Source organism: Grammomys surdaster, unplaced genomic scaffold, assembly GCF_004785775.1.
Source record: "Grammomys surdaster isolate TR1022 unplaced genomic scaffold, NIH_TR_1.0 125876, whole genome shotgun sequence".
Taxonomy (NCBI): domain Eukaryota; kingdom Metazoa; phylum Chordata; class Mammalia; order Rodentia; family Muridae; genus Grammomys; species Grammomys surdaster.
Genome location: NW_021620701.1, coordinates 3,659,501 through 3,679,461, shown reverse-complemented (window position 1 = coordinate 3,679,461; position 19,961 = coordinate 3,659,501). Strand labels below are relative to the sequence as shown.

Genomic DNA, 19,961 nt, shown 5'->3' with positions numbered 1-19,961 from the left:
AAGCTGTGTAACCACAAGAACAAGCTACACACAGGTTATTTTTCCAGGGAGGCACATAAAGGATAGTTTAAATATTTAGTTGAGTAACGTCAGCAAGCAATATTGAATAATCTGCAGTAAACTCATTGTTATCCACTACACATGGGACGAACATGAAAACACATTCCAAGGACAAGTCTGTGTTTTAAAGAAACTGAGGTCACAAGACTTCTCTTATTTGCTTGGAATTTTCTCACAAGCACTCAGAATTGTTCTCACACGACTCTGTCCATGGACATTGATCCAGGGAAAGGAAACTGCCTGAAAATCACTGTGGCATGCAGTCTGGAGTAACTTAGAGGGGCACATCCTAATCTATATGACACCATGTATCCTGGTTTTACTGAATCAGAACATTGGAGGAAAGAGAGGGAGAATTTAAAATTATATTCTTTGTTTATCAGATGAGTCTGGATGACTTTTTTAGTAGAAATAGAGTGTAGCTTATTATAAACAAACCTTCTGAAGGACATGAGGGAAGGCCAAGCATAAGGGAAACATACAGAAGCCATTTGAATTTTCCAAGAGAAACCATCATCCAAATCATGAGACTAGGTAAAGTCTAGAACAAATATAATGACATACCTGTTGTAGTAAGTCCACCTAGAGGAGTAGAAAACGAACTGTTCATTGTCACTCATAAGACTTCTTAAAATATAGAGAGATTTGAAACTGCCCTGGCAAATGAAGTAAAGATCTTATCTTAAAAGGTACTTTCAAGTACCTTCCAGTCATCATTATAACATTTGCCAGAGAACTAATATAAGAATGGTTTCATTGTGACTTCAATGGCTAGCATAAATCACTGTTCTCTGAGAGCAAATATGCAAGGAAAATTAATGTGAAAAAATAGTTCCAGATTTCATTTATTTGATAACATACATATTTGTCTAAAGCCAACATAAAACCTAAAATTTTTTCTCATATTAGTGCCTTCTATGAAGAGCATTATTGCAAGTGTGTCATTAATAGATTTCTTAATAAATTATCAACAAGGAGATAAAGATTAATAGAATCTGAGAACATACTTAATTTTGACACAAAAGTATATTGAATACTTAGAAGGATAGAAAGGAAAAAAATGTCAGTCAGATGTCATTCAGCTGCATAGAAATCAGTACATGATGTTACACAAAGTAGCAGCTTGTGATTTAAAAATGTAGCAAAATTTTTATGTGCAAATAAAGGTATTTTTCATTCTGAGTCTTACCCTTGGTCAAGAAAGATTAAAACAGTCTCTTCTGTGAAATGTAGAGCCAAAAGTACTCCTGCAGTAAAGAAACACAGATAATTCCTAAGCTAATAATAGTGTAGCAGTTCCTTCTGTAGAAAAGCTCTCAAAACATAAGTCAGGGTGCCTTATTTTGGGTCATGTTGCTGTGAAGAGATAACCATGACCATGGCAACCCTTATACATTTCCCTGCATGTACAGAAATAGTAGATTCAAGAATGTCCAGAGGCTAAAGAAAGTATCTCTCATTTTACAGTTGTCAGTTCTTCTAGGCCTCTTCAACTTTTTTATTTTGGTTTTATCTGCAATTCCACAAATGACAATGCATTTTTAAAGTAATATGTTTAATAACATTCTACAACATAATTATAAAGTATATCTTGTTAACCAGTGAAAATGCAAAAGATAGATAAGAACTTATGCTTAGTTGAATGTAAGAATAGACCAGTTCTTATTGTAATGTCTTTAAATATTTTTTATTTAGTGGTAGAAGATGATGAAGATGACTTCCCTACAACTCGTTCTGATGGAGACTTCTTGCACAATACCAATGGTAATAAGGAAAAACGTAAGTAATAACTTTCCTCTCTCTGTTGGATGAAGTATACTTTGTAAAGTTATATAGTGGCTATATGTCAAAAAATAATTTCTAACTAATTTTCAAAAGCAGAGGAACTCCGAAATCTGAAGTTAAAATATCTTTGAAGAAAAGTTATGTATGTAAAATACATATGCTGATATCATGTTAATAATGGCTTGCTGTCTAGCTAAGACTGGTTCTAAATTCCAAATATTAATCTAATTTCATTAGTATTGGCAAAGTTAGTTATTGGTATCAAAAGAGTTTTATTCTTACCTGGAAAATATCATTGGGGATTTGATTTCAGTGTTTCATTTGAGTGTAATTTCTCTGTTTAATATACTCTTCTACACTTGATAAATTGATGTTGAAAGTATTTGGTGAGGTATTAGAGGAAACTTCTTGAAGAATCCCAAATTTTTCATTAATATGAAGTATAAATTATACTCTTCTTTGACATCTACCTAAAAAAATTTAAAGTGGATTCCTAGTTTTTAAGATGAATGAAAGTTTTGTGAAAATTTATGTATTTATTTTGCTGAAATTATAAAAAAATATAAAGTAAAATTTGGCAGTAGCATTTTTCATTATTTTTTGAGCTGTTTTATACATGTAATTTTCTGTTTCATACTAGAACATCCCATTATTAATGCTAAAATTAACTGCTTTTTAATTCATACATTTCCCTTCTTTCTTCCTCATTTCTTATTTCATTTTAACTCCTTTCTTCCTTATAATGTACTTCTCCATCCTTGTGAAAATTCTAACTTAATATTAAAACTTACTATAAAAGTTGTCTATGTAATTTAAAAGTAGAATCTTGAAGCCTACAAAGGCATCCAGTGTCTTTATACTATTGAAGGACTCTGAGATGTTTCTTTGGGTTATTTAATGTCTCAGTGAATAATATGATGTAATAGAAAATGCACTTTATTTGAAGGTTGAAAAGTCATTAAGAGAAGTTTTAAAGCAGCCTAATCATTTGTCCCACATATACTCAGCAATGCCACTTGCCTTCCCAAAAGAAAATAGGTTATTTTCTTTAGAATTGAAGTGGAGATTTCTAGATTCATGAATTTATTTTCTTCAGCTATTGAAATGGAAATTTCTAGATTTGTGAATACTGAGCACAGCAAAAGGTAACTGTATTGTGCTATCGGGAAAGTAATTAAAGGAGCCAGTAAGATGGCTCCTGTCTTAGTTGGGGTGTCCATTGCTGCCATGAAACAACGATGACAAAAAAGCAGCTTGGAGAGGAGAGGGCTTATTTGGCCTACACTTCCACTGCTCACCATCTAAGGAAGTCAGGAAAGGAACTCAAACAAGGACGGCAGGAGCTGATGCAGAAGCCATGGAGGGCTGCTGCTGTTGCTGCTGCTGCTGCTGCTGCTGCTGCTGCTGCTGCTGCTGCTGCTGTTTGTTTGTTTGTTTGTTTGTTTTTAATAGAACCTAGGACCTCCCGCCTGGCGATGGCCCCAATAGATTGAGCACTCCTTAGTCACTAGTTAAGAAAATGCCTTATGGGCCTGCCTGTGGATCCGTTTTCTTAATTGAGTTTTCTGCCTCTCAGGTGACTTCAGCTTATGTCATTATACTATCTAACAAGGCTCCTTGGGTAAAGTCCTTGTTCCATAAGCAGGAAGGTCTATTTGATCCTTAGCGCCCAGCTAAAAAGAGCAAAGGACAGCAGTTTGTACCTAGGATCCCAGCACTGGGGAGGCAGACATCCCATGGCATATTGGTCACACAGTCATGTGTGCTCTAGGTTCGGTGCCTTGTCCCAAAAATAAGGTAGGAAACAACTGAGGAAGATAGCCAGCATTGAACTCTGGCCTCCACGTGCACCCATCCCTGCCCATATTATGCACATAAACTTTTATACACACATAAAAACAAATTAAGTAGAATTAATTATATGTAGTGACTATTGAGCTCTGACTGTCACAGTCCAAGAACTCAGATACCGAAGTTTACATACTGGAAAATGCAGCCTCACCCCTTCCTCACACCCTGCAACCAGAGCACCTGTCTCACAGACTGAACTGTCTGACATAAAATCAGAAGACAACACTGGTAGAACTGAATAGCCATAGAGAAAACACTCTATAAGTAGAGCCGTGGGAGAGATTACCAGCAGAAAGCTCCACCAGATCACCCTTGAAGTCCAGTAGCTGAAAGATAGTCATGATCTGTACAAAGAACATTGTAGGATTGAAGAATATAGCTCAGGGCAGAGCGCTTGTCTTTGTCTAGTATGCACAAAGCCCTAGATTTAAGCTCTAAATTGCAAAAAGAAACATTTTTTAAAAAAAAATATTTATATTTCAAATGTTCCCCCCCCCCTCATGGTCCTCCCTCCCAGAGTTCTTCACCCTTTGCCTCTGAGAGTGTACTCCCTCCCTACCTCAACCCCCACCAAGCCTCCTTCCCTGGGGCTTCAAGTCTCCACAGGATTAGTTACATCCTCTACCACTGAGGCCAGACAAAGCAATCTTCTGCCACATATGTGCCAGGGGCCACAAACCAGCCCATGTATGCTCTTTGGTTGGTGCCTTAGTCTCTGGGAGCTCCCAGGGGTCCAGATTAGTTGATGCTGTTGGTCTTCCTATGGGCTTGCCATCTTCTTCAGCTCCTTCAATCCTTCCCCTAACTCTTCCATAGGGGTCCCCAACCTCAGTCTAATTGGTGGTTGTAAGTATCTGTATCTTTCTCAGTCAGCTGCTGGTAGAGCCTTGCAGAGGACAGCCATGCTAGGCTCCTGTCTGTAAGTACAACATGGCATCAGTAATAGTGTCAGGGTTTGGTGCCTTCCCATGGGATGGGTCCCAAGTTGGGCCAGTCACTGATTGGCCATTCCTTCAGTCTCTGCTCCATTTTTTGTTCCTACATTTCTATTAGACCGGGATAATTATGGGTTAAAAATTTGAAGGCAGGTTGGTGACCCCATCCCTCCACTAGGGGCCCTGTCTGTCAACTGGAGGTCATCTCTTCAGATTCCATCTCCCTACTGTTGGACATTCTGGCTGAGGTCATCCACATTGAGTCCTGGGAGCCTCTCACATCCCAGGTCTCTGGGACTTTCTAGAGGTACCCCCACCCCTGGCCTAACCTCTGCAGCTGCATATTTCTATTCATTCTCCTGGCCCTCTGGGCATCTCTCTTGTCTCACTTCCATACCTGATTCCCCCCCCCCCTTTTTCCCTTCCCTCACCACTCTCCCACCCAGATCATTCCCTCCCTCTGCCTCTCATGACAATTTTGTTGCCCCTTCTAAGTGGGATTGAAGCATCCTCAGTTGGGCCTTCCTTCTTGGATATTCTGTACTTTTTGGCTAATATCCACTTAGCAGCTAGTACATACCATACATGCCCTTTTGGATCTGGGTTTCCTCACTTAGGATGATATTTTCTGGTTCCCTCCATTTGCCTGCAAAATTCATGATGTCCTTGCTTTTAGTAGCTGAATAGTATTCCACCACCAGAGAACTCCTACAGCTGATAAACAACTTCAGCAAAGTGGCTGGGTATAAAATTACCTCAAATAAATCAGTAGCCTTCCTTTATACAAATGATAAACAGACTGAGAAAGAAATTAGGGAAACAATACTCTTCACAATAGCCACAAATAATATACAATATCTTGGTATAACTCCAAGCAAGTAAAGATCTATATGAAAAGAACTTCAAGGGCTGGAGAGATGGCTCAGCGGTTAAGAGCACTGACTGCTCTTCCAGAGGTCCTGAGTTCAAATCCCAGCAACCACATGGTGGCTCACAATCATCCGTAATGAGATTGGATGCCCTCTTCTGGTGTGTCTGAAGACAGCTACAGTGTACTCATAAATAAAATAAATAAATAAATCTTAAAAAAAAAAGAAAAAAGAAAAGAACTTCAAGTCCCTGAAGAAAGAAATCAAAGAAGACCTCAGAAGATGGAAAGATCTCTGATGCTTATGGATCAGCAGGATTAACATAGTGAAAATGGCCATCTTACCAAAAAGCAATCTACAGGTTCAATGCAATCTCCATCAAAATTCCAACATAATTCATCACAGACATGGAAAGAGCAATTCTCAATTTCATATGGAAAAACAAAAAACCCAGGATAGTGAAAACAATTCTCAATAATAAAAGAACTTCTGGAGGAATCACCATTCCTGACTTCAAGCTGCAGTACAGAGCAATATGATTAAAAACAAACAAACAAACATGATAACGGTACAGAGACAAACAGATTGATCAATGGAATAGAATTGAAGACCCAGAAATGAACCCCCACACCTGTGAACACTTGATCTTTGACAAAGAAGCCAAAACCATACAATAGGGGGGAAAAGCATCTTCAATAAATGGTGCTGGTCTGATTGGCTGTCTACAGAAGAATGCAAATTGATCCATTTTTATCTCCTTGTACAAAGCTCAAGCCCAAGTGGATCAAGGACCTCCACATAAAACCAGATACACTGAATCTAACAGAGGATAAAATGGGAAAGAGCCTTGAGCGCATTGGCACAGGGGAAGTTTTCCTGAACAGAACACCAGTGGCTCAGACTCTTAAGATCAGCAACTGACTGATGGTACCTCATGAGACTAAAAAGCTTCTGTAAGGCAAAGGACAGTGTCAATAGGACAAAATGGCAATCCACAGATTGGGAAAAGATCTTTACTAACTCTACATCTGATAGAGGGCTAATATCTAAATTATACAAAGAACTCAGGAAGTTAGACTTCTAAAAACCAAATAAACAAATGGGCTCAGAGCCAAACAGAGAATTCTCAACAGAGGAATCTCAAATGACTGAAGCACTTAAAGAAATGTCTTTAGTCATCAGGAAAATGCAAATCAAAATGACCCTGACATTCCTCCTTACACCAATCAGATAGCTAAGATCAAAAACTAAAGTGACAGCCAGCACATGCTGGAGAGGATGTGGAGAAAGAGGAGCACTCCTCCATTGTTGGTGGGATTGCAAACTGGTACAGCCACTCTGGAAATCAATCTGGCAGTTCCTCAGAAAATTGGAAATAGTTCTACCTGAAGACTCAGCTATACCACTTCTGGGCATATACCCAGAAGATGCTCCACCATACTACAAGGACCCGTGCTCCACTATGTTCATAGCAGCTTTATTCCCAATAGCCAGAAGCTGGAAACAACCCAGATATCCTTCAATCGAAGAATAGATACAGAAAAGAAAATATTTTTAAAGAAAACTTAGAACATATTCATTAGAAGCTATTAGAACTATAAGTGATCGAGCAAGTTTGTAAAGTGCAAAGCCAATATAGAAAATATCGGTTATATTTGTACTTGATATGAAAAATCTGAAAATTGTGTGTATATGTGTGTATGCATGCATGCTCGTGCATGTGTGTATGTGCGTGTGTGTGTGTGTGTGTGTGTGTGTGTGTGTGTGCACGCTTTCAGGTACATGAACAGACTTCCCTAAAGGCCAGAAGTGGGTGTTAGGAAGTGCATCTAGACTTATAAGCAATTGTGGGTAGTAAGAACTAAATGAGCACTGAGCCTCTAGAAGAACAGAAAGTTCTCTTAACTGTCAAGCCATCCTTTCAGCTCTGTTTATTATTTTTGAGACAGAGTCTTACTGTATAGCCTTGTAAGACAGTCCAGACTGGCCTTGAGTTCAGTGAGGCCACCATTTTAGCCTCCTGAAGGTTAGAATTATAGGCATAAGCTACTGTGTCGACTACTCGGGTAAATCTTGAAAATGAATTAAGTAGAACTTTGTCATAACATTGCTTTGATGTTTGTTCTATGAAATGTCTGAGAACTATATTGTAGAGGCAGAAAACAGGTCAGTAATTGCTCAGAACCAAGGATTTGGGGAAAATATAGAACAATTTCTAGTAGATTTGAGAGTTGTAGGAAAATTTGACTGTACTGCTGCTGATTATACAACTCTGAATATACTAAAAACTTGAATTTTACGAGTGAATTTCTTGGTGTGGGAAGTTTATCTTAATAAAGCCGTGTTTAAAAAGCAAACAAACAAGCAAACAAACAAATATGCCTGAAGCTAAAGCTCAGTGTCCGAGAACTCGCCTTGCCAAGCTCCAAAGTAATATGCAGTCAGAACAAATGAATAGGATTCTCTTTTCCAGTATTGAAGTGAATTCCTGCACTCTTTTGCTTGGGTTTTTGATAGTTGATATATATGTGTGTCAGGAGTTGATTTTTTTCTCATTGCTGAGTGATGTTTTTTGGTATGGATATACTATAGTTTGTTTATCCATTGATGAACAATCGAGGAGTTTATGTTTGGGGTTATTATAAATAAAGCTGTGTGAGCATTCATATACAGGCCTTCATTCTTATGAGCATCTGTTTTGTTTCTCTGGGTTAAATGTCTGTGCGTAGATTTTCAGAATCATACAGTAGATGGATTTCTAACTTTTAAAGATGTGCAAGCTCCCTCTTGCGGTTTTAATTTGCATTTCTTTAGGAACTAAGCATCTTAAGTGCTTGCTGTCTCTTTCTACTTGGTTGAAATGTTTCCACATCTTTTGTTCTCTTCTCCACCCAGTGTTTCCCAGTGTTGAGGCCTCAGACCTGGGCCTTTGTTCCTGGAGCTACATTCCCTTACTAGCTCCCAGTCTGTGCCGGTTATTTCCTGCTTAATTGCTTATTTACTGTTTCACCCTATTTGTGGCTTATCTTCTTAACAATGTCTTCAAGGTTCAAATTTTGATAAAATACTTTATAATTCTGTCCTTTACAGACTGTACCCTTAATGTCACAACTACATGCAAGTCTCTTAAGTCACAGTGTCATTATTTTCTTCTTGAATGTTCTATCAGGTTGATTACATATTAGCTATAGAATAAGATATGTTCTCGTTTCTTTCTTAGGATTTTTTTAAGATCTCTCCTTTAATCATTTTGGTAACCATGCGTTAACATTGTAAAGGGAAACGTAAATGTGATTGAATATTTTGAATCTCATGCTGCTTTTAAAATTCTACAGTTCATTTTTTTTTATAGTTTTAAAATTCTAGATTTTGTAAAATGTAAAGTACCTGGACATAATGAAATCACCTCTGACCTTTGACCTGTCAGAGTGTTGTTAGTATTACTTCTCCTCCCACTTGACTTACTAGGTGGAGCTCAGCAAATAAGTTCAGGAAATAGAATCTAGAATACGAGACTTGGATGTATGTTGCCTCAAAGCTTTGCTCACGGCATAGCAGGGTCCACAGAAGGAATGGCACAGTCCAAAACCGTCCTCTGATTTGCTAGTTTTAGAATGCTTGCTAATCTTAAGTATAGTGAAGTCTCTTCATTTCAGTGATTTTCTGTGTTAACTTTCTTTTCAGTTTTTCCACATGTAACACCAAAAGGAATTAATGGCATAGACTTTAAAGGGGAAGCAATAACTTTTAAAGCAACTACTGCTGGAATCCTTGCTACGCTTTCTCATTGTATTGAATTAATGGTAAAACGAGAAGAGAGCTGGCAAAAAAGGCATGACAGGGTAAGACTTTTGCTTTCATTTTTAAAATAATCATTTGAAGCTTCATGTGTTCATTGAACATCAAAACTAAGCTAACTTCTGAGAGGAAGGACCTCTGGCTGGATAGAAATATCAGGTGGTTCTCATTTGCCACTTGATTAGAATCTCAGACTCATTATTTACCAGTGATTTATTCAGTTATTTTACAACATGCCTTGATTATATTTAATGTAAAGTTCTTCAGATATTGCAGTTGTTTGGTATAGAAGTAATGTGACATTTGGCATTAGTGTCTTTTAGTGTAGAAATTTGAATCTGTGTATAAGTTATGTGAGCTGCCTTGGTTCTTAGAAAGTCTAACAGTTACCTGTCACATCATGGTGTCAAGTTTTCTTTGGTCACTGTGATGTCACTTAAACACATTATATTGTCCAAATATTTGCCCTATTCTCCATTTTCCCACCTTTATTTAATCATCAGCATCGATAATAGTGTTGTAAGATGAATTTCTAGCTTTTAATATGAACTATGATTTACTGAGTTTGTTTAGTAGGGAAACTCATGCTTAAAATCCAATACTTGTAAAATAACCAAATTAAAACATACCATAGAAAATCTAATTCTTGGGCGGTGGTGGTGCATGCCTTTGATCCCAGCACTTGGGAGGCAGAGGCAGGCGGATTTCTGAGTTCGAGAGTTCGAGGCTAGCCTGGTCTACAGAGTCAGTTCCAGGACAGCCAGGGCTACACAGAGAAACCCTGTCTCAAAAAAACAAAAGAAAAAGAAAAGAAAATCTAATTCTAGCTCAACACCACCAGGTTTTCAGAAGGAATGAAGTCAAAGACTTGTGCAAAGGTGCTAAGCCACAAAGCTCAGGTAGACTGCTCTGTCCAGGGTCTGTCTGCTCTGGATGCCAGGCTATTTAGTCATCAGTCAGAATCATAGTCCTTAGAAACTGCTTACAGTGTGTGAAGGCCTTTCAGTTTGAGGAAGATACTATGAAGACCAGCAACAGCTGTTGTTACACCACCATGATGCAGGATTTAAGTAGCACTATGTTTTTACAGCTATTCTTATGTTTTAGGAGAGAGCTATCTGTCCAGAGTTCTCAATACAGGTGAGAGTAATTCATACTAACTAGCAGTATCCAAACCCTTACCTGATACGTGCTCTTCAAGACCCCTGGTGGATATAAAAAAAAGAATATCAAACTTTCTATGCACTACCTTTTCTTTTTTCCTTTTTTTTTTCTTAAAAAAAAAGATTCATAGTTATGGTCAAGTTTAATTTATAAATTAGGCACAATGAAAATTATGCAAGTCAGTATTGGTAATTCACAAAAAGTTGTTTATCAGTAAATGTTTTTTAGATCATTCATAAAATCAGGGAGAAGGTACAATGACACTGTGATTTCTTTGATACTGTTTTATTCCAGGGTGTTCTTTTAACCTTTCTAAGCTAGAAATAGAGAAATAATAAACAAGAAATGTTTACACTCTGTGGAGCACATTAGATATGCGATAGTAATAACAGCTATTTGATAGAATTGTTTTTTTTTTTAACTTAAAATGTCCACTGAAACTAACCAAAATATTTAGAGGTGATCATTCTTTATGGTTATCTATGATAACAATCCCATGTCCTATAGAAACGTACTTAGCCAGGTATGCTCAGGAAGACTAAAATTCTAAGTTTAAATAATTTTAATTAATAATCTTAATAAGAGAAAATTGTACTTTTTGACTATAGGGTGTTCTAGCTTCAATTTGGATATATTTGTAACTAGCTAGCCGTGTGTGTGTGTGTGTGTGTGTGTGTGTGTGTGTGTGTGTGTATGTTGTGTGTTGGATTTTTGTTTGATTTACCCATTAAATTAGCCCGAGTATCTAAACTTAAAAGCACTTGCAGTGAGACAGGGAGGGATTTCATGTGTTGGCTAGGCTGCAGTATCATATCAGAGTTGATCCAGTAAGTCGTGTTGTGATAGGACGTTTCCATCGGGGCCAGCCTTTATTACCACTGTCTATTCTGTCTCGAAAATGAAAGAGTTAATGGAGGTTATCAGTTTTAACCAGCAATAAAAATAGTAAGAAATTTTTTTAAAATACTTAATATTGACTGATAGATATTACCTATTGAAAATTGAGTTCTGATTCCTAACATTTAATTCTTGCCTTTTCTCCTCCACAGCAATTAAATAAATAATGGTGTTGAGTAAGGGAGTACAGGTCTCTGTCACTGGCATTTCACTGGTACTGATTGATCACATTTTAATATTAGACACGAGCAGTTACATTAACATTTCATAACCACCCCAGTATTTAGCATGCACACAGATGATTTTAGCCAACATTCAGACAGTACCTCCTGTATGATATATATTCTGCAGGAAAGCACTTCCTAGGCTGGATAACATTTGTCTTTTTCACAGGAATAGTTATTTTTTTTGGTCAAATTATACAATTTCACAGAAAGTGACCTAACAGTCTTTTTATGGTAATTAAAATGCCCACTTCAACTGATGAGTCAATCTTTCTCTCTCTGCCCACGCTTGCTTAGGAAGTGGAAAAGAGGAGACGAGTAGAGGAAGCATACAAGAATGTGATGGAAGAACTTAAGAAGAAACCCCGTTTTGGAGGGCCAGATTATGAAGTATGGACTTAAATTGGGGTCCCCATCTATCAAAGATGTGACCTTTAATACTTTTGTAATCCTTAAATGGTCTTGTATATATTATTTGTTTCTCAGGGTTAACTTAATTGATGTATATAACTTAATTGATTAATTAATTCTTCTTACCATCTACAAAGGTTTATTATATTTATATATATATATATTTTTTAAAGGCCCAGGTGTTTTCTAATTTTATTGAGCCAAACATAGTTATAGGATTACATTCCTATAATCCCAGCTCCAGAGAGGCTAAGGTGCTCCTCTTTGTGAAGGGTCACCGTGAGCCATGAAACTAGAGTAAGAGTCTGCCTTAAAAGTCCTTTTTGATTATTGATTTGCTATATGAAAGTTCTACGTTTCCTTATAATGAGCCTTTCTTTTGATAGACTTAGCAAGTAATTATACTTAAGAGTTTCTCTAAATATTTCTCATGCATTCTGGATTTTTTTTTGTATGTTGTTTTGTATGTTGTATCTGTTGTAGCCCAGGCTGGCTTGAATTCCTGACCTCCCTGCCTCTTCTTCTACTTCTCATCTCTTCCTCTGCCTCTTCAGTTACAGAGATCCTCTGCCTCTGGGATTACAACTGTATGCCATCATACCAGCACATTTGAATTTTTAAAAATTATGATAGCATATAGGAATCTGTATTTTATTCCAGTGTCATTTGTTGAATGGTCTTTTTCTTTTAATATTTAATGGTTTATATCATTGTATTTTTTTATGTGTGTGACCATTTTGACTACATACATACATGTTCTCCACATTCATGCCCAATTCTCACAACTTCTTGAGAGAGGGCATCAGATCCTCTGAGTTTGAGTTGGTTGTGAGCTGCAGTGTATGTTATGGGAGAACTGAACCTGGATCTTCTGTAAGATCAGCAAGTGCTTTTAAACAGAGTCACCTCTCCAACCCCCATTTGTTGAGTATTCTTACTCCACCTATTTAAAGTACACCTTCGTCTTGTTTTCTTGATGAAAAATAACGGACAAGGTGTGGCGACCTGCAATCCCAGTAGGAAGTCAGTAGCAGGAAGATCAGGAGTTCAAGGCCTTGTTGGGCTATAAGACTGTCTCAAATAATTTTTTAAAAATATGTACATATAGAATATTTTTAAAAATTCGTGTGATTTTTAATTCTAAACTGTACAGTTCTTAGCAAAGGAGTAATTCATTGGTGGACTACTTACTTAGCATGTTCTAGATCCCAAGTTCAAGTCTCAGCATTACAAAAGCAAAACAGAATTAGGAAAATATAAAGTTCTCAAGTAAATCATCTGTCTTTTTACTTTCTTCATTGCTTTTGATATTGTAAGCTCTTTGTCCTTGTCCATTATGTGTGTGCAGGTGTATACAGTGTGGTAGCTAGAGGTTGACATCAGGTGTCCTTGTATTTTTAGATCCAGTTTCTCACTGAACCAAGTGCTGGCTATTTTGGCTAGATTGACTGGCCAGCAAGCCCTGGGATTGACCTGTCTCTATCCCCTAATGCTGGGGATACAGACTTATGCCTCTGGGCTGGGCTTTTACATGGTGCCGAGGATGTGAATACAGCTTCCCAGACATGCTTTATGCACTGACCTATCTTTCCAGCTGGATTTGAACAGTTCAGTAATCCTGGCTATAGACCTTTACCTTGAAACACCATTAGCCTGTTCACAGTAAATGTACCTGTTAAGATGACTTGAGTCTGTAATTCTACTACTCAGGAAGCTAAGACAAGAGGTTGCTGCCAGGTGTGAGGCCAGTGTGTGCAGCAAAGTGAGTTTTAGGACAACGCAGAGTACAAATGAGACCCTGTTTCACAAAACAAGTAAGGAGTGTACTGGATGAGCTAGTTATAATAGTCGTGATTTTTCATAGTGTGTCTTACCATTGTGATAATACTATACTAGTATACTTCATGGTCTACAAATATTTGCTCAACAAATGTGTATTAGATCAGTTTTCAGCTTTCTCCTCTCAGATAATTCAAACTTGTCAGTGTTTTCTGTTTCTTTAAATAAATGAAATGGTTGCTTTTTGTTTCCTGTCTATTATCTAGGAAGGTCCAAACAGTCTGATTAATGAGGAAGAGTTCTTTGATGCTGTTGAAGCTGCTCTTGACAGACAAGATAAAATAGAGGAACAGGTACATCTACTCACATTCCAAAGACATCCATTTTAACATCGCAGGTGTTCCTCGGGGTGTGTTATAGAATTGGCAAACTGATTGTAGTCAAAATAGTAACTATAATAAGTGTTAAAGATTCTTTGTAAATCCTTTATATTTTAATTTCCAAACATAAAGACTGATAATTATTCAAAAGAGGTATGCATGGTTAATATGGACTTTAATGGAAATATTTTACTCATTACTCTTGAGGCATTCAGTCTTAACCATTCTCATATCCAAAGGGTCTCTCTTTAGTGTTTTCTCAAATACCATTGAGTTCACAGATCACAGAGGGGTTGTTTTTAGCTCTAGTACCTACCACACAGCGTTTATTACTAGCTCATTTGTTGTTTTCCAACCTCCCCCTTCAGACTTCCCCCAGTTTTACTTTGCTTACTCCATTGCAGTCATCACTGGAGTCTCAGCATGTATACCCAACTCCCTTCATAGAAACTGACTCAAAGGCTTTCTTAAATTTTTAAATTCTGATTTCAAGATTAATTTGATTCCTGACTTCAGTTCTATTACAATGCAGTTGCCGTGTTCACCACCAGATGGTACTAAAGGATGAGTTTTACTGACTTACCTCTCCTTTAGGCTGTACTATTGATGGTAGAAGTTGCCTCCTGGGACAAGTGTAGCTAGTCTGGGTGTGGAGTATATATGTGTAGTCATACTACAGCTTGGCTTCCATTACGTCAGTTTGCTAGGCTAAGTAGCCAGGAGTAACTCCTGAGTAGTACGTAACCTATCTGCTGCTTATATTTATATTTTTAAGTCAGTGATTTAAAAGTTCATGCCATACCTATTTGTAAAGTTTATTGCTTGTCTTTTACACAGCATTAAGTTAAAAGTGGAAACTTTCAATTCCCAATTAATCTGTGATTTTGGAATCCTGAAGTCATTCTTAGAAATACAGCCTTAAGTAGCGTACATCTGGGAACAATGGTGAACTCACTGTAGCTAGTCTGTTTTTTTACTTTTTTTTTTTTAACTTTTTAATCTGTGTTAGAATGGCAAAGACCGAAATGGTGTGAGAATACTATAAAGTAGTAAGCATTGGTGGTCCTTAAGATCAAGCAGTGCTTTTAATGAATGTTTATTTGAATGTGTGAGAAGTCAGTTAAACTGAAGAAGAGGTGGGAAGTCAAGGGTCAGAGTAGCACGAGTTAGATACTGAGGTGAAGGCAGGCTCTCTTCAGGGAAAGGAGATAAAAACACACATATGAAATGATCTTAGGAACCTAGAAAGGAAGCAGATAATGATACTGGTTCTGATGACATTAGTGTCTGGGCCAGAACTGCTCATTCTAGATGGAGTAGATTGAGATGATTTGGCCAGAGTTTAGATAAAAGAAATTTAGCAGTAATATTAACCTTGACTCATGAGAATTGATACTATACAGGTAGTGGGTGAGAGGGGTTGGCTCCAATGTAGTATCTGTAGAATAGAAAGAGACTAATTTGGGATCTCTGAAGTGTCTGAAGATTGAGCAAAGCTGTGTCTATATGTAGAGTAGCTTCCTAATTCAGCTAATTATACCTAATGTACTTATTCATAAAATGTTAGTCTTGGGCTATAGTAGCCATTTGTAGGCTACAAAATATACTTTAGAAACATCTCATGTTAACATATTTTTCTCAGTCACAGAGTGAAAAGGTCAGGCTACACTGGCCTACGTCATTGCCATCTGGAGATACCTTTTCTTCTGTTGGGACTCATAGATTTGTACAAAAGGTAAGCAGATGTACTTTACGGAAAGAGTACCTGCATTCTTCATTGTTCTGGGGACTAGCCTGTAGTATAAATTTTCTCTTCTCTTCATGAGTTTAAGTAGTAAGGGTTTTGTACTGTTATATTCCCTACTTCTAAATCGTATTCTGAACATATGTTCTTCGTTTTTTATTTAGGGTGAAGTGGAGGGGTGAGGATAGGGAACAGATAGTGGGAAATAGTATCTCTTCCTCCTTTGAGTTTAAGTACTTTGTAATTTGGAAATACTTTGTTCTTTTTGGAATGAGTTTGGAGCATAATCCATAATGCATAATAGGTTCGTGGAGTCAGCACTTGCCGCTGGGCCTGCTTCATACAGTGCTTGTTCTCTCTTTCTTTATCCGGTGTTTGCAAGTTGGTACTGAATGCTCTGTTGTGCCTTTGTTCTGATTCCCTGGTTTTTTCTTTGTCTGTCTCTGTTAGCCCTATAGTCGCTCTTCCTCCATGTCTTCCATTGATCTAGTCAGTGCCTCTGACGATGTTCACAGATTCAGCTCCCAGGTACTGTATAAATATATAGAGTGGACTTGAGTCTTTTTTGCTGTATTTCCTCCTGCTTGCCCAGTTCTAAGCAATCTGTTGATTGGGCTACTTGCTCTGGTTTTGAATTTTAAATAGTCGCAAGCGTTAAAAAGGCTTTTTGTATCTCTTCAGTAGCTCTCCTTTGTCAGCCTTGCATGTGCCCTTTATCTCGTAGCCTCCACTAGGAATAGCTTGGAATTTGACTGTAAGGAAGGTCGTACTCAGGGAAAGTTTTCAACTGAATTAAAATATGTAGAAGTAACCTAACTGTTCACTCATCATGTAATGGCTGTATTTCTCTAGTTCAACAGCCTTTATGGACATGGATATTCTATTTCTAAAAGTGGATTTTAACAGTCTCATTTTGTATCTAATTTTAAATGACTTCCAGTGACTTTAACTTTAACTAATAGTTGTCTCATTACTGTTATGAAACTAAATTTATTGAACAGACTATATTCTCTTTATTCAAATTACCTGTGAACACTGTAGGTTAATATCCTTGTATATCTGCTAAATCTGTAGAGGTTGGGTCTAAGTTTCTTTCTCATCACTAATGGATTGGGAATTTAAGACAGTAAACTGAATGTACAGTCTCTGCACTCAAAATAAGATTAGTTTGCCAGAGAGAAAAGAATTTTTTAGTATAGACCTTTTTTAAACACTTTTTTCCTTTTTCATGATGCGGGGATTAAACCCATAACCTTAGCATGCTAGGTGTTCTCTGTGCTTCTCAGCTGCGTTCCCAGTCCTTAAAAATGTTAAGGGTTTCTTTTTATTTTTCAAATCTTTGCAATTCACTTTTGAATTTTTACAGCAGTTGCATTTTTGGACCATGTTATGTTGCAAACCTGTGCTTCTAGTTATGGTAATTGGGATAAACCCTGGTTAACTGGATGTGTCATCTGAGTAAGCTTTAGAGTCTAAGAACATAGTAAGTGGTAAGCTTTACTGGGATTATAGTAGCATGACTGAAACAAACATATACATTGTTTTCCCTAGTTGTATTTCAATAAAACTTATTAAAAGTCATAACTTAACACAGGTCTCAGTTACATTACACTTACGAGTTAAATCTACATTCATTTTTAATGCAGTAGAGGAAAAAAGACTTAGAAATACACATTTCCTGCCTTTTTTTTTTTACAGCTTTTGCCTTGAATATCTTGAAAAAATATTTAGCAGTTCTTGATCATAAATCACTCATAACTATATGTCTATGTTACTATTTCTTTATTTTTGCATGCCTTTTAAAAAGTATATAATCACATGAGTAACAAAAGCAGATTAATACCAGGGGACTTTGACTTATTCTGGTAAGCCCTGTCTTTCATTAAAACAATAATTTTAGAGATGGTGAGACAGCACAGTTTTTCAAGTACTTCCTGCACAACTATGAGGCCTTTGTCCACTCTTCATGTACCTCATATAAAGGCGGGTGTGGTGTCTTGCTCTTAGGAGCCCCCAGATCCATAGGGCTCACTGGCCAGCCCTTCTAGCCTGCATGACAAAGTTTAAGACAGTGAGAGACCCTATCTCAAAAACAGTTGGATAGGAACTAAGGCATAATGTGTAAAGTTTGTTCTCTGGTATCTACAGCTTATATACACATGTATACTCACCCAGACAAGAAATGAAGAAAAGTAAAAAGTCATGGCCTAACTGAAACCTATCGTTATTCAAATGTTGGGACATACAGGCTCTAAATGAGAGCAACTGGTCTAAGAGAAATGGGGCTGTGTAAGAATTCTGTCTTCAGAACTCAAACCTGAGCCTTAACTACAGAGCCAGACAGTCGCTGAAAGCCTTTAAGTGTATAACTATTTTTTTGTAAGATTTTCCCCAATTTTAGCTTACTTGTGTAGATAACATTTTTGTAACTAGTGTATATAAATTAAGAAAGGTTAATTTGCTGCTAGAATTTTTTTTTGCTAACATATAGTGCTATATGATTAATCAGATCCTGTTTCAACTTTTGATCATATACTTCTTTATATAACAAAGGAAGTAAAAAAGAGAAAATAATATTAATTTTAAAGCATTTCTTATTTTTACATTTGTTGTCATTAGCAAATATGGGGTCATGTTCTCCAGTATCTTTAGAATAAAGAATTCCAAGGTCATAAAAGTACTGACTTTGAATAATATTATATACCTTTTATCCTACAGTAAGGAGACTGCCAAAGATCTAGACCTATAGTTGATATTAGCTGAGAGTTTTACCTGGAAGACTCTCACCAGTTCAGATTACACTAGTGACTATATTAGATTTGGTACGTTTTACTGTTTTCATGCTGAATAGACTTAAGTCTATTCAGGATAAGCTCTTGAGTTAGTTACTAACATTCGAAACATGTTTTTGTTATATTACCTTATATAACACATTTCCATGTACACTAAGGAATTCTATGAAAGTTTTTAAATTATTAAGTAATGTATACCTTAAAAAATTAAAAATTATTTTAAAAATACCTTAGAATATTAGGTAGCCGAAATCTTCATTTTATAATTAATTGGAAAAAAAAAAGCCAGTTTGCTATCACTATCAGTTATTTGTCAAGAATGGAACTGTATGTGAGTGGAAAAATATTAGCATAATATGCACAAAGCCCTGGTTAAACCAGCTAGCATTGCAAAGTGTCATTGAAGCATGATGTTATAATCAGTTCATAATTTTTAAATGTTCATATTTGCAAGCAAGATGGCTCAATGGGTAAAGAAGCTTGTTGTGCAAGCCGGAGAACCTGAGTATGATCTCTTGAACCCACAATGGAAAGAGATTACCAGCTTTCAAAAGTTTTCCTCAGATCTCCACACATGTATTGGCACATGCATAAAATATACTCACAAATAATAATAAATTTTAATTAAAAATACATTTAAGTAATAAGTCATTATTGATACTCTTTAAAATTTTTGTGGTTGGAATACAATTGAGGGATTTTTTTTCTCCTTCTACCAAGTGGCTCTTAGGCATTAAGTCTCAGGTCTTCTGGCTTAACAGCAAGTGCTATAGCAAACTGGCCAGCCTCACTATTGATGTGCTTATGTTTAATGTCTGTGTGTACCAAGGTATAATAACCACATGAGCTAAAGTGCTTGAGGCCAGCCTAGATAGTGTAGAAAGCCCACATTTTAAAAAACAACCTTGGCTAGGGCCTGTCTGTGGTTATACGTGCTCAGGGATCAGTTTCCAGTACAACAAAATAGAAAATAAAAGCAACAGCCTTGGAGAGGGCTCAGTCAGTAAAGCCTGCCTTCACTGACTACAAGCAAGAGGACCCATGTGAAAACCATTGCTTGGCCATTGTGGCTTTACGTCTGTGGAGAACCTGAGACAGGAGGATTCCTGGAGCTTGATGGCACAGGTTTAGCCAAGTTTGAGCTCTAGATTCAGTGAGATAGCCTTTCTCAAAAAATAACATGCAGAGCTGCTATAAAGGAGGGCAGTAATGTCAGCCTCTGAGCTCCACACACATGTACATGCATAAACACAAATGCACACACACGTATCC

At 37.0% G+C, this 19,961-nt stretch overlaps 1 protein-coding gene across 1 annotated transcript in view; it reads left to right on the top strand.

The window, feature by feature from the left end:
* Col4a3bp (collagen type IV alpha 3 binding protein) overlaps nt 1-19,961 on the top strand; it is a gene marked incomplete at its 5' end in the record, with an annotated part of 58,947 nt that overhangs the window by 21,097 nt on the left and 17,889 nt on the right. The window contains 6 exons of the mRNA XM_028752047.1: nt 1,756-1,839; nt 9,185-9,342; nt 11,881-11,973; nt 14,040-14,126; nt 15,796-15,888; nt 16,348-16,425. Coding sequence (XP_028607880.1) covers nt 1,756-1,839; nt 9,185-9,342; nt 11,881-11,973; nt 14,040-14,126; nt 15,796-15,888; nt 16,348-16,425 — 593 coding nt within the window. The remainder of the gene's footprint in view (nt 1-1,755; nt 1,840-9,184; nt 9,343-11,880; nt 11,974-14,039; nt 14,127-15,795; nt 15,889-16,347; nt 16,426-19,961) is intronic.